Raw genomic sequence first — 15,963 nt, 5'->3', positions numbered from 1 at the left:
CACAAAATTTAGGACAGTATCTAATTCTAGGTTAGAGGGCTAGTAAGGAAGGAAGCAGGGAACTAGCAAAAAGGGAGGAATGATGCACAAGTAGATTAAATTATCATTAAAGCTTTAGTTCTCTGGTGGAGTAATATTCATTATTGTTACAAATAATTAAGATAAGAAAAGCAGCAAGTGGAGAGCACTGATGATACTATATCACAATTAATTCAATTCTCTGGACCTGAAGTACAGATTAAAAAAAAAAAAAAGGTAGTCACCTCACCCATATATTTCCCATGTCTCTGATGTGGGGAATATGCGAATAAATCCACCTCTCCGATCATTCTCTTCCTTCACCCTCCGTAAAACTTTGATCTACATGGAGGAAGAGAAAATAAAATGAGCACCTATTTTGATAAATGTAATCCATGTGGTTACAGGACAGAGTTATGACCCAAGAATATGCAAGAAGCATGAAGGAAGAAATTAATTCCATTTAAGACGCTGTTTTTGAGAGGCTATATCTCCCATGTTCCGTGTAAGACAGGACTGTCGTGAATATTATGAATCACTAGTTTTCACTGAACCCTATGTTAACCCACAAAGGCCTGAGATGGAGTCATCTTTACCTCCTCCATTGACAGACCAAGCACAGAACCGCCTAACTTCCCCGGCACCTTCTCCCGTGCTGAGCCCACAAGGTTTTTCATTTCCGCATCACTGGCGGAGAGTGGACGGGAACGCTAGGGAGAAGAAAAAAGAAAAAGAAAATGTATTGCCATCGTCTTTCTTCACTTCCCTCTAGTCAGTCCCTCAATACCATTATGTTTCATAACATGTATAAGCTCAAATCCAAAGCCCACTTTCTGTAATACATCTCTTAGCCTGAAATCCTGGCAAACAGATGAAAGCTAGTAAATTCAAAGAAGAGAAAAAAGGACAGAACGAAAACACTATGGGTTGAAACAGACACAAACAAAAAAAAGAAAGATACCCACATGGCTTCCTAAGCTAGTACTTACTCCTAATCTTCGTTTTAACATAAATCTAACAGTTTGAAAAATATGGGGGAAAAAATCTGAAAATAACTTCAATGTAAGGTTAGAAAGGCAATGCCAAAGAATGCTCAAACTACCGCACAACTGCACTCATCTCACACGCTAGTAAAGTAATGCTCAAAATTCCCCAAGCCAGGCTTCAGCAATACGTGAACCATGAACTTCCTGATGTTCAAGCTGGTTTTAGGAAAGGCAGAGGAACCAGAGATCAAATTGCCAACATCCGCTGGATCAGGGAAAAAGCAAGAGAGTTCCAGAAAAACATCTAATTTCTGCTTTATTGACTATGCCAAAGCCTTTGAGTGTGTGGATCACAATAAACTGTGGAAAACTCTTCAAAAGATGGGAATACCAGACCACCCGACCTGCCTCTTGAGAAACCTATTTGCAGGTCAGGAAGCAACAGTTAGAACTGGACATGGAACAACAGACTGGTTCCAAATAGGAAAAGGAGTACGTCAAGGCTGTGTATTGTCACCCTGCTTATTTAACTTCTATGCAGAGTACATCATGAGAAACGCTGGGCTGGAAGAAGCACAAGCTGGAATTAAGATTGCCGTGAGAAATATCAATAGCCTCAGATATGCAGATGACACCACCTTTATGGCAGAAAGTGAAGAGGAACTAAAAAGCCTCTTGATGAAAGTGAAAGTGGAGAGTGAAAAAGTTGGCTTAAAGCTCAACATTCAGAAAACGAAGATCATGACATCTGGTCCCATCACTTCATGAGAAATAGATGGGGAAACAGTGGAAACAGTGTCAGACTTTAATTTTGGGGGCTCCAAAAATCACTGCAGATGGTGACTGCAGCCATGAAATTAAAATACGCTTACTCCTTGGAAGGAAAGTTATGACCAACCTAGACAGCATATTAAAAAGCAGAGATATCATTTTGCCAACAAAGGTCCGTCTAGTCAAGGCTATGGTTTTTCCAGTGGTCATGTATGGATGTGAGAGTTGGACTGTGAAGAAAACTGAGTGCCAAAGAATTGATGCTTTTAAACTGTGGTGCTGGAGAAGACTCTTGCGAGTCCCTTGGACTGCAAGGAGATCCAACCAGTCCATCCTAAAGGAGACCAGTCCTGGGTGTTCACTGGAAGGACTGATGCTAAAGTTGAAACTCCAATACTTTGGTCACCTCATGCGAAGAGCTGACTCATTGGAAAAGACCCTGATGCTGGGAGGGATTGGGGGGCAGGAGGAGAAGAGGACGACAGAGGATGAGATGGCTGGATGGCATCACTGACTTGATGCACATGCGTTTGGGTAAACTCCAGGAGTTGGTGATGGACAGGAAGGCATGGCGTGCTGCGATCCATGGGGTCACAAAGAGTTGGACACGACTGAGTGACTGAACTGAACTGAAGATTAGATATGTGTTTATTTCAGGAAGTCACTATATTCTTTTAACACTCGGGAAGGAGAGCTAGGAAAAGTGAGACATAAGACAGAAAAACAATAAGCAATCTGCTATGTCACCGATGACAAAGTTGGACAGTAGGATGTTTCAGAACTTGAGGGGTAAATATTGAGATGAGAGTTATCAGTGATGCAGAAAAGAAATGCGAGCAAGGCTATGACGTGAGAAACACTGTAGCTGCTGGACTTCAAGAGACTTGTATCTAGGATGACTGCCTTGGGTACTCCAAGGAGGCACCCCAGTCAGTCATGCTCCTTATGAGATCCCCAAAGATGAGCAGGGTGACTTCAGCTTCTGAATGATGATCAGGAAGGTTGTCGCAGAATGAAAGTTTTAAGTGATTGTGATGTTATGAGAGCAGAGAAATATAAAGGCAACAAAGGAAGGCAGATGTATGAAACATGAAAATAAACTATTATTTAAAAAAAACTGATAACTTGGCTGATAACTAAATCAGCCAAGTTAAATCAGCCAAGTGGGAATAAGGAATGAATAATCCAAGAAATGGGGGTGCAATTTGTCTCTCTAAGAGTCCAAGAAGTAACTCTGACCAGAGGAGAAATTTTACTGTCAGAAACTATTGTTTATTTTCCTCTTTGTGTACATCTATGGAAAGGCTTTTTGACAACTCACTCTTGACATTTTTAGCTACACTCAACGGCAGTGGTTTAGTTGCTAAGTCGTGTCCAACTCACAACCCCACGGACTATATCCTGCCAGGCTCCTTTGCCATGGAATTCTCCAACCAAGAATACTAAAGTGGGCTGCCATTTCCTTTTCCAGGGGATCTTCTTGACTCAGGAATTGAACCCAGGTCTCCTGCACAGCAGGCAGATCCTTTACCAACTGAGTTACAAGAGAAGCTCCTCAACAATACTCATTGTTGAACTAAATGTTTGTGTTGCCCCAAAATTCATGCTGAAGCTCTAACCCACACAATGTGATGGTATTTGGAGACAGGGCTTTTCGGAGGTAAGTAGGTGAGGACATGAGAATGAGGCACTGGTCTAATGAGATAAATGCCTTGTAAACAAGAGTCACCAGGGAGCTTGTTCTCTCTCTCTCTCTGCCTGAAAATACACAAAGAGCACAGTGCAAGATGATGACCATCTAAAGCCAAGAGAAGAGGCCTCAGAACAAAACCTATCTTGCCAGCACATTGACCTAGAACTTCCCAGCCTTCAGAACTGTGAGAAATAGATTTCTGTGGTTTAAGTCACCCAGTCTATGGTATTTTGTTATGGTAGCATACAGACTAATGTCTACCTGTATATAAATAACCATGATTGGATTTATCTTTGGATACAGGGGAGACCAATATATACTAATCTTCAAAACCAGCATGGAGTTATAAAACACAGATTTTCTGATAAGCAAATCCATGAAAGAAAAATCATTAAATCAGCAGATACAAGCAATGAGTGAAGGCAGGAACTTTTCTCTCTTTCGCTTTTCCTGCGGTATCTTTAGCATCTAGAACACTACTTGGCATGGAGCAGGAGATCAATAAATATTTTCTGAACAAATAAATAATGCGCTGACACACAGATCAACCATGGTTAGAATTAAAATTTGCAGAGGATTTTGGGAAAAAAATTCAACTCCCTTCTAATCCCTGGAATTACACAGCACATGTTGGGATTACAGGGCAATTAAGAAGAAAGTTTAAAAATTTAGGAAGGGAATCAATATAATCATTTTTAAAAATCTTTAAAGTGTGAGTTCTTATTTAGCATATAATTTGGAAAAGCCAAAATATTAAATGGGTGTCTTGAGGATGTCTGTCATTTTCACACATTATTTACTGTTTCCTAAAAAGACTTATGGAGAAGGCAATGGCACCCCACTCCAGTACTCTTGCCTGGAAAATCCCATGGACGGAGGAGCCTGGTAGGCTGCAGTCCATGGGGTCGCTAGAGTCGGACACGACTCAGCGACTTCACTTTCACTTTTCATTCTCATGCATTGGAGGAGGAAATGGCAACCCACTCCAGTGTTCTTGCCTGGAGAATCCCAGGGACGAGGGAGCCTGCTGGGCTGCCGTCTACGGGGTCGCACAGAGTCAGACACGACTGAAGCAACTTAGCAGCAGCAGCAGCAGCAGCAAAAAGACTTATCTACCTCACATGTCACAACATGACTTTGATCAGAAAGCCACTGGCAGTAAAACCTCCAAAGTCAAGTTGCCTTATCACCTCACACTAGTTAAAGATATCTTAAAGTCCTCTGAAATTATGAAAGAAGAGAATGTGAAGTAAGCATTCATTTTAATGATATAAATAAAAATAAAGATTAAGCATTTTAGAATAGAAAGAATGCTACTTTAAAATGCTGATTAACTGTATTACAAGGTCACTGATAGAAGTATTTTAAGAAATAGTTATTGCCTATCAGAATAGTTTTAAGGAATCGTCATATTTATAAGAACATGGATCAAGTCACTACTGATCAAGTCACTCATCTGATGAGCACCACCAATTAAAAAAAATTTTTTTTCTGCTTTTTTGTCTTTTTTTGTTTTTGTTGTTCAACCTCTTGTCTTTATTAGGGGTTTTTTGCTTGTTTGTTGTTTATTTTTCTTTTTTTATCTTTTTAAACTTTTTTTTTTTTTGCTTTCCTAGGACCTAATTTTCATTTTTGTAGAACTGCTTCCTGATAAGAGTGATACTGCTGGCTTCCAAAGATTGAGATTATTATGATGCTGCTGCAATCTTCCTCTACTCATCTAAGCCTGCTCCCACAAAGAATGAGCACCTCAAAACATTCCCAGTCATTTTCAGAGTTGTCACCGACCCACATTCACAATACTCACAGTACACAATCCTAACTCAAGCCACTGCATGCCTGTGTGAGTGTTATTTGAGTGGGGTGTGTAGGAATTCAAGCAGGTGCTCCTGGTCGGGGTACTCGGGAGGTTAGAAAAAGGAGGGGGTAATGGTGCTTGTTAGATGAATGCTCCAGCTGTTAACTTCCATGAACCAAGGTCTTTATTCTTTTACTGCCACAAATACCACAAGGCTACAAAGAAAAGGTCAATGCTACTTCAAGAGGAAAAAAAAAACGTGGCTGGAAACTCCTTTAATCTCTTCACCCATTTATCTCAGTGTCAACTATTAAGAAGGCTGAGGGGGGCTTCCCTGGTGGTCCAGTGGCTAATACTTTGTGCTCCCAACGCAGGGGACCTGGGTTCGATCCCTGGTTGGGAAATATCCCACATGCCACAATTAAGACCCAGCACAACCAAATAAATATTAAAAACAAAACAAAAGAAGAAGAAGAAGGCTGAGGGGGAGAAATGTGAAAAGATATAGCTCCTGAAATCTAGGTATCTCAGATGCTTCTCTAACATCCACCCAGGTGTCCTATGTCTTTGGAGAAGCCAGTGGAAAATAATCAAATTAGAAAGTCAAAAATATTTTGCCAACCTCAGCTTTTCAATAAATTTGAAATTAGAGAGCAATTTTTTAATCTACATAATATCTGTTGTGCTGGTTCATAGAGAAATGTATTTATACAGGAACAGCAAAGCATTACTATTCTAGACCTACAAATACTTATTAACGAAATGAAGCCTTAACAAATGAATTACAGACACAGGTAAGAGAAAAAGGGGAGAAGAAAGGATAATAAAGAAAAAAAGAAAGAAGAAAAATGCTTATGAGTACCAAGGAGATACTTAGAAATTAAAAGCAAAGAAAAAAGAAATAAGGCTGACTTGAAAGGCCATCAGGATTGTCAAAAATAAGAGCAAAATAGTTTAAATGCAAGCCATTCTGTGGTTTTGACTTTGGACACAAAAGCTCAGCTTCATTCTCCGGGTAGTAGATAGAATAAATCCACATACTGCAATGAATTGACTGACTACACTAAGGAAATAAGGCTCCTCTGAACGTAAAAAGAACCACTGCCTCTGGCTAGATGACGCAAGATTTAAACTACTGGGTTCTCAGACACACTTAACTGCCGCAGTAAGAATTCTGCCATGCAACACGCATCTAAGTTGTTAAAATATCATTAGTACAACTCAGGATACAGAACTACACCCAGGGAAGAAACACGTACACAGCTAACTTTTGTTGCTGGGGAAGAACTGAAAAGTACCAGTTAGGAGAAAACTGGACGAACGCAGAAAATAAAAAAATGGTGAGGCATCCTCAAAGATATCAAAATTGAGGGGTTAAAAAAAAAATCTGTTTGAAAGAGAACACATGCAGAGAAAAAAAAAAATCTCCCAACGCAATTTTACAAAGTTTGGAATTCTGTGTTAAAAACACATGGATTAGAAATAGATCAATTTATATGTGATGCATCTTGCCACCCAGAAAATAAGAAGGACAAGTTTAAGAAGTGAAATGAATCACTGATATCAAATGAAAGAAAATGAACAAAAAAAGACCACATGTGAACAAATCTGGGTGGAAATAGACCAAAAATGGCTAACAGAGAAGTCTTAAATATAATGATAACGGGAAGTACACTACTGAGAAATTACGGGGGGGGGGGGGGGGGGGGGGGGTGCAGGGAAGAAAGCAAGTAAGCAGGTGTGTGTTACAGTAAAAGAAAGAGACATGTAGCATCTGAAAATGTGTAATAAACCTAAGTCAGCAGGTCTGAGAGACATGCATCTTGTTATTAACAGAACTGGCTTTAAAAACAAAAAAACTTACCAAAACCACTTACAATTATGTTTGAAAAATCATGGAGAACTGAGGAGGTACCAGAGGATTAGAAAAAAACAAATGAGGTACCAATCTTCAAAAATGTAAGAAGTATGCTCCTGGTGATTACCGCCTGGTAAGTCTAACTTGAATCCCTAGTAAAATAATGGAACAAATATTAAAAGAAAAAAATCCATAAACATTTAGAGTTTAATGGGTTCATAAAGAATAGCAGTACAGAGACTGCTTTATTTTAAAACATGCTTTAAAATTTTGATTTTTGGACAAAATAACAAAAAGGAGGAAAAGCACAAAAATATTTAATGTCTCTGGATGTTAGAGAAGCATCTGTGAAAATTTCATAGAATTTTTACTTTTAGTTTTATTTCCAATCAGGACTCAGTATCATGATATAATAAATAAAATACACCAATAAAAGCTGAACACAGTTAAAAGACAACTATAAGGTAAGATAAGTAGAGGTGAACCAAATTAGGAGGTGACTGGGTACTGATTAAGAATTGAATTTAGAATATGTATTGGTGTCTGGGAGGATGAATAATAAATTAATTGGGTTGATTTGCATTTCTTGACGATAGTAAATGTGAAAAGACATGACTACAAATAAGTGAATATCAAAATAACACCAGATACTGACAATGGAAAAAGGAAAAATCAAAATAGGACTTGAAAGTGTGAAGGGGACTAAATCTTCTGAGGGTTATCTGTGTGTCCAAAACTATCCCAAGTATTTTCCCTATGTTTGATCATTCCTTTGTCAGCATAACTCCATTTGTGTATTACTACCCTCATTTGTAATGTAATTTGTGTAAAACACAAATGGAATTATGGTAAGAAAGGAGTGGGAGAAGCCTCTTGAGAGTCCCTTGGACTGCAAGATTAAACCAGTCAATTCTTAAGGAAATCAACCCTGAATATTCATTGGAAGGACTGATGCTGAAGTGGAAGCTCCAATACTTTGGCCACCTGATGCAAAGAACTAACTCATTGAAAAAGACCCTGATGCTGGGAAAGACTGAAGGCAGAAGGAGAAAAGGGTGGCAGAGGATGAGATGGTTTGATAGCATCACTGACTCAGTGGACATGAATCTCAGCAAACTCTGGGAGATAGTGAAGGACATGTAAGCCTGGTATGCTGCAGTCCATGGGGTCTCAAAGAGTCAGACACAATTTAGCGACTGAATACACACCCTCATTTGATGGATGAGGGAAGTGAGCCTGAGACATAAACGAACTTGCTGAAGGTCTAAGAGTTAGTGACTGGCAGAGTTCAAATTCGAACCCAGGTCTATCTGACCTCAAAGTCCCTGTTCCTTCCACAAAACAATACTGCCTGCCTTGGAACACTAAAATATAATTTCTGTTGAGTGAAAAATATTAAACCATAGGCCTTCAAGAGAAGGGAGAAATGTAGAAAAAGATAATGGATTAAAAAGGAATTATCAGACAACAAGTAAAAAAATGTATCTTCAACAATCTGACAGCACCAAAAAAAGAAATGTTTACAGTCTAAATGGCCAGAGCTAAGTTTCTTTTCTTTTTTCACTTAGCTCTGATGAAACTATTGTAGACTTGAAAGTGTTTCATTAACAGAAAGACAGGGACACAGGAGAACATTGCAAAGGACAATAAGAGTTAAGAATTCAATACATTTAAGACTGCCCCAGTAAAGTCACAAGCCTTTGTATCATGTGAGCTGTGCTGAAATACCTAACCACTACAGTGAGACCTTGCTTGTCCATAGGTTGTTTGCAACTTATGACTATTCAAGCAAGAGAGGTAGAACAGAATTAAAACGGGTAATGGGACATTAAGATTAGAATTCCATATCAAAGACACTTCTTTGGAGTCAAGTTCAGAAGCTATGAAACAGTACTTTAATGTTCTCCTTAAAGAGATTAGGTCAAGAGATAGGTAGAGTATAAGGTCTTTGAAAGCAACAGCCTTGGGTTTTGTCTGTGTTTTTGTTTGCCATGGAGAGGAGCTTGCACACTTAGGTACCTGCTAAATACAAAACACCATTACAGAGTTTTGAATTCCACCAGTTAAACAACAAAACTTGTATTACAAAACTATGCTAATCAGTTACCAAGTATTAGACAACACAGCAGATCTTTTTTTTTTTTCCATTTCTTGAATTCATATATACCATGTAAATCACTTTATCAAAAATAATAGCTAGAAACTTACAATTCAAGCTTCCAAGCTTGAAAGAATCTGTATCAGAGTACAAACGCCAAAATAAATATATACGGGAGCCTTTTACTGAAGGATTAATAATTGCAAGTGACGCATTTATGAATGGGAACATCTACATCCTTCACATCAACGCATCAAATAGCAGGAGCAGTCCCCTCACTACTATCCTATCACTTCAAAAAGATGCTAAAAAAAATTTGCATAGAGGAAAGCGACAGTGTATCTCACATACTGCTAACAAGAACAGAAGGAAGACACATGCTGATCATTCAGAGACTGAGATCAAATATTCTGTCTTTATTCTATAGTTAGTAACTAAGATAGTAATGATGGCAGCGTTTCTAAGATTCATGACTACATATCACTACATTTAAGAAAAGGCTTCTGTTAAAAAACAAACAAACAAACAAATATAGCCCAATATCCAATGTGAAAACATTTCCAACATTAAGCTCCTGACAAGGGTATGTTTCATAAGACCCCTGAACAAATGAAAGGTGACTTGTGAACGATGATATTTCCTTTCTGGAATATTTTAGTCAAAGCCATAGATATGCCTCTAAACTGTGTTCATCATCTGGATTCAGCTGCCTCCATCACAGCATGATCACTATCAGAAAAAGAGGATTCAGAAATCCCTGCAACCTCTTTTATATACTACATCTGAAAAGATCTCAGCATTCATTTTCACTTATTCTATTTTACATTGTTAAACTATTCAAGGAGCAGGTGCATGAAATATATACTGTGAAACGGTGAAGCTAAAAGGCTTTCCATTTGGGGAATGGAGATAAAAGTTTGAATGAACTCTCCACATGATCCAGAACTTACCTGCTTGACGGTTGATGACTGAAACTGTGCAGATACTGGACGCTATAAAAGACAGAAAAATGGAATAAAGCCTTATCTTCTCCTAACATGCCTGTATTTTCCAACTCCTACATCTTAATATAAAAAAGAAAAAAATAATCTCCAAGCAGAGAACAAAAGCCAAAGCCCTATATTTTGCACTTGAAAGATTAGAGCATTTATTATTTTTCACACCGCATTCTCCTGTGGTATAATCATTCCAGCTTCACCTTCTCACCACTGAGAACTCAATCCCACTGTAACGTACTGAAGATCCTGAAGGTATTAGTCCACCTGGTAAAATGGTCTCACACAGTACATGGAACTAATCTACAGCTTCTTAAGCCTTTAAGTAATTACCCTGTGGACTGCTCATGGATAAAGTCACGCTGTTACCTACCAGTTAGCAGAGCACACAGCGAGTAGGTTCTTCACTATTTGCAAAGTCACCAAAAAAAGCTGACAGGCAAGCTAAGAAAAGGGGTCAATTCATTCAAGACTGACATACAGCTACTCCTAGAGTGGAACTTGCAGAAACTCTGTTAAAGCCGCAGAGAAACATTCGTAATATTTTATACACAATCCTATGACTCACAGATACTGCAGAAAACAATTTAAAGGAACATGCGTGATTGCCTCAATTCAGTTCTCCTAGTACACCTAGGTTAAACCCTCTACTTTTCTGTTAAAAGTTAAAGAAAACCCTTTGACCTGTAACGTACTACTGATCAGGACTTCCCCAGTGGCTCAGCGGTAAAGAATTCACCTGCACTGCAGGAGACACTGGAGGTGAGGGTTTGATCCCTGGGTCAGGAGGATCCCCTGGAGGAGGGCATGGCAACCCACTCCGGTTTTCTTGCCTGGAGAATCCCATGGACAATGCAATCCCATGGACAGAGGAGCCTGGCGGGCTACCGTCCATGGGGTTGCAAAGAGTTGGACACGACTGAAGCGACTGAGCACACACACGCACACACACACACACATACAACTGATCAAGTACAACATTGCTGCATGATTTCACTTCTAATCTAATACCCCTTAAAATAGAGTTCACCTTGTTCTATACTACAGCACTGATACTAATAGGGAATAATTTGAAAGCAAGAGGTCACAGGCAGCCTGCAAACTAAATCCACCTCACCGACATACTATGTTTCATCTGCAAAGTATTATTTTTTTAATTGAACTTGTTGTCAGTATTTTAAAATAAGATTCCTGATTTCTCTAGAAAGTAAGAACATCTGACAACTCACAGCAGTGATCAGCTAAAGCACAGAAGTAAGAGTTGCCCTGTTAATGTGAAGCATGCACTACCCACTCGGCTGCAGTCACGGCACTCGTGTATCATACCTGGCCCTGTTTACTCTGCAATCCTCAGACGCATTTTGAGGTTTCAAACCCTGTTCTAATGAAAAGCTATCTGAATAAATAATGCATGTAAGCTTAGCAAACAGAAGTAGCAGTACTCTAAATGAGACCAGCAAACAAAAGGAAGAGGAGTGGCAGGGGAAAAGGGAGAGATGGAGGGCTAAAGTGGAAGTGGGATGAACGCAGTAGGGAAAAAATAAGGGAAAGAGGAGGAATGGGGAGAAATAGCAGCTGTTTCTGCCTTCAAAGAGCTTACAGTCTCACAGAGGAGTACTGGACAATTTAAAGGCAACAAATCAACGAAGGCAAAACAATGCGGTTGAGAACCAGTAAATAATGTTGTAATGAAAAGAAAAGGCCATGACAGAGTGGAATGGGTTTAGTAAGAAAGGGTCTCCAAACTTCTGAGCAGGTAAGGTAATCAGTCCAGATAGGAAGAGAGGAGGAAAGGGGACCTTTTGGATAAGACGAAAGGTTAAAGGCAAAGAAACAAAAGTGGAAACTAGCCGGGTCTACACGGGCAGGGACTGATCAGATGATGGAATGGATAAACCATCAGACAGCTGACTGGTTTACCTGGAACAAAAATGCAGAGTACACAAAGACTGGAGCAACACTGGGTCAAATGAGGTTTCAGACATGCCCGCCAAGCTCTCTGCAGACATTTAGCTCATTTAAATTCAATCAGCACCTCATGATTACTGAGGGTCCTTGTGAAGAGAATCGCATGTAGAGAAGATATTATTTCAATTGAGCATCTTCTCTGCAAAGCTAGCCTGAAGATCATAAAGAATGCAGCAGAGTACTGACGAGAAATTTGCAGAATCCCTCTCTGTGCCTCATTTATGAGCATATCAATGTGAAAGACTGGGAGCAATTTTTCAAAAGAGAGAGAAAGAAAAAAGAAAGATAATGAAAAAGGAAGCCAAAAGAAAAGAAAGACAAAAAGCAGAAAGTAACATGGTTTGAAAGCATTAAAAGCGTAAGCTATTCGCCATGGCTGAATATAACTGCCTCCTGTCTAGAATGGTCCCCCAATTCTCCTGCTGTAAGTGACCTTCTAATCATAGTGCTTCAGCTCACTTACTGACAACAGCTGCGACTTTACAATAAGCTTCCTTGGGGCTTTCTGTTGCTGGAACTGCTTACCTGAGGTTTCTGGAAAGGGTTTCGCCTGGAAGAGTCAAACGTGGGGTAAATTGGCCGGGTTGATGTCCGCTGGGCAGGATCTTGACACACAAACCCTGAATGGGGAACGGGAAACATTAAAACTGCCATTTGCTAAGAAATTAGAAGGTTTAGCTGCACGTTTCCTTTCGATGGACAAGCTCAGTTTCACTGCCATAAATCTGATAGAGCTCCATCCTGAAGAGGTTTAGGCATGACTCTCCCATACACATCCTCCACTTGAACTTTGAACTACCACGACTGGAGTGAACAAGAAAGGAAAATATGCAGATCAGTCAGCCTTCCCTGTTGGGAACCGAAATGTGATTCTGATGGACAAAGAGATGGAGACTTTCGATGACATTCAGAGTAAAAGTTCACTTAAAAAAAAAATAATAAAGACAAATTATTTTAAAGTGGCTTCCTGGATGGTGACTGGAAAATAACAGTGTTGGTTTTTACCAGGAGAATCCAGAAGCAAGTGAGGGGTCTTGTCCTGTTATAGGATCCACTTCTGGAACGTCTAAAAGGGAGAGGGAGAGGGTGGGATGATTTGGGAGAAGGGCATTGAAACATGTATAATATCATGTATGAAACGAGTCGCCAGTCCAGGTTCGATGCACGATACTGGATGCTTGGGGCTGGTGCACTGGGACGACCCAGAGGGATGGTATGGGGAGGGAGGAGGGAGGAGGGTTCAGGATGGGGAACACATGTATACCTGTGGTGGACTCATTTTGATATATGGCAAAACCAATACAATATTGCAAAGTTAAAAAATAAAATAAAATATATAAAATAATAATAATAATAATAAAAAGAAAAAAAAAAAGAAAGTGGTCTACTACTGGCAAGTTCCAAAATACACGTTGTAGATTCTCCAGGGCTTAAGAAATTAGGCTTCGGCTAATCTCACTTATTTCCTAAAAAGAAGCAGATTCTCATCCAAGGAGAAAGGGGGAGCAAAGTTTTACAGCATTTGCTGGTACATCAAGTGCTAGTTCAAGTGCGTCTTATTATGTGTTTTTTGGGGGTACTTAAAACAACAACAACAACCCTAAACCCACAACATACCCACTTGGCAGCCCATCTCCATCTCAAAGTTTTGTTTTATCTACTCACAAAGGGATTTTTTCCTTGGCTTGCTTCAGTTATAACTACTATAGAAAAGACTGTGTTGACACCAGTAAAGACTGCATAGCAGAAACATAGCCAGTCTCCTTGGTAACAAAGCCTCTTCAGTGGGTTTCACTATATCATCTCAGGGCAAAATTTATTTTCTCCAGATCTTCGCTTAATTCTCTTCCTCAGCTCATGACTCCTGTGCTCCAGGAATTAGGTCTCAGCCCTAGCTGTGGTTCAGCCTCAGGAAGGAGGAGCCAGGGGGTGTAGAAACATATAAACACTTCCCTGAAAATATAATTTTTGAGTACAAAACATTCAGTATGGCTGAGGAACTGCCAGTTGGCAACACATATAGAGTCTGACAAAATGGATGCTCTACTTCACATTTATGAGTCTTCAGAAAAGAATACTACTCACCTACAACAGTGAACATATCTGAGATCATACTGGCTTTAATTTTTAGGTCCAGAGGTGCATCACTAACAGAATAAAGAAAGAAAAGAGCAATTGATAATTTTATAGGTTAAGAGAATAGCTGCCCTTAACAGCCCTCAATATAAAAGAGCTACCAAATGTCAGTGAGGAGCAACACTAAAGTACATCAAATCCATGGGGGGAAAAATCTGGGCAAAAATTCTAGACATAAAAGCCTGGTGTCAAGCTCATCCTCTGTAAGGCAGGCCCAGCTGTAAGGCGCTGACCCACTGACACTCAACCTTTTTATTCCAGAAGGTCTTGTTTGCACAGGGTCATGAACACTGCTGTATTATCACTGTGGATTTTAGAGGTTCAGATTTTTAATATGCTCTTTTATGAGCATGCCCATCATCCAAATTATTTTTTACTGCTGTGATCATCAAATCACATTCATGTGCAAGAGAAGGAACTTGGGCTATCTTTGTACTTTTTTAAGACTTCATTTTCCATTCTAAACTGACCTTCTTAAGATTGTGTGCTTGCAAATTAAAGCAAAAAAAAAAAAAAAACTGTAGCAAAGTACCACCAGACGATGCAGCAGGAACCCACATGGAAACAGAAACAAGAAAGCCTGAAAGCGTGGGGCCTCCCTGTGGTGATGATGAGATGCTGGCTTTGGGGTTGAGGTGTTCCCCCAGAAACCAGACTCCTCTAACCCCTTACCCTGGGGCTCTCTAATACTGTATGATGTGCACTGCCAGGAAATCTACAAAACACTGACTTAACCTAAGTGTAGGACAACATCTGAAGCATCTGTATTATCCAGCTCTACAGCTTATAATTGGGGTGAAGCCAAACTCCCATCCAACCAAGTAGTCAGTCTGTCTTTATTTGATTACTTGGCATTTTGCCAACATTTTTCATTGTTAAAAATGCAGCAGCTGGGTGGTCTCTGGCATAAATCTCTAGGGTTTTCTAGCTGTTTAGAGAAGCATATAACTAACAGAAACTCTGGTTGTAGCCACAGATAGAAGCAGAGTCTTCTCTGGTATTGGAAAATAAGTTTCTTTCCTTCTTCTAAACGACAGGTTAAAAATAATTTTTTAAAACGTCTGAAGATTTTAGACTTTAATCTTGGATAGATAACACCAGGACATGGACAGCGTAAAAGGACCAGATATTATTTACACACTCCTAGGCCCAGCTCTATACCTTTATGATATGTGTGGGTTAGAGCATGTATAAACTTTCGGTAACAAAGAAAATATATCTCGTGTATTTCTTTACCCTTAGCTGAACACCTAAAAGCTTAAAAAAAGTGTGAGAGGGAATGCAGTGGAGATAAAAATGAAAGAAGCATCCCTAGAAGCCCAATAAGACAGTAAACAGAGACTGCAAATTGACTAGTAAGACAGAGGTCCATGGTTGCAATACGGACTCTGATAATATACCACAAATCCCCCAAATTTAGAAATTCTAATCATCTCAATCTAATAAAGAAGGGGGGAAAAAAAATCTCCTAGTGCCAAGAGAAATGACCAAAAAAAAAGTGTTTTAGTGTCGCTTATTGAAGGTTTGTCCTTTGCTAGTTGGTGGAACAGACTACTTACCAGGCCAAAGAAGGAGAGAGATTCACTTCCAACAACCATGGCTTCAGGGTAGAATCTATGAGCACGTCAAAGCCATAAAGTTC

General features: G+C 39.5%; 1 protein-coding gene across 24 annotated transcripts in view; it reads right to left on the bottom strand.

The window, feature by feature from the left end:
- Positions 1-15,963, bottom strand: part of TTLL5 (tubulin tyrosine ligase like 5) — a 318,832-nt gene that overhangs the window by 237,518 nt on the left and 65,351 nt on the right. For 18 of the 24 annotated variants that reach the window (XM_061429505.1, XM_061429521.1, XM_061429506.1 and 15 more), the window contains exons 13-18: positions 15,881-15,962; positions 14,271-14,332; positions 12,711-12,805; positions 10,173-10,214; positions 615-728; positions 269-360 (exon numbers count right to left, since the gene is read on the bottom strand). In XM_061429505.1, the coding sequence (XP_061285489.1) occupies positions 269-360; positions 615-728; positions 10,173-10,214; positions 12,711-12,805; positions 14,271-14,332; positions 15,881-15,962 (487 nt within the window). The remainder of the gene's footprint in view (positions 1-268; positions 361-614; positions 729-10,172; positions 10,215-12,710; positions 12,806-14,270; positions 14,333-15,880; position 15,963) is intronic. The other 6 variants (XM_061429509.1, XM_061429520.1, XM_061429523.1 and 3 more) reach the window with 1 other exon arrangement.

The sequence above is a fragment of the Bos javanicus genome, chromosome 10 (genome assembly GCF_032452875.1).
Source record: "Bos javanicus breed banteng chromosome 10, ARS-OSU_banteng_1.0, whole genome shotgun sequence".
NCBI lineage: Eukaryota > Metazoa > Chordata > Mammalia > Artiodactyla > Bovidae > Bos > Bos javanicus.
Note: the sequence above shows the minus strand (reverse complement) of the source record. Positions and strands in the feature narration are given on the sequence as shown.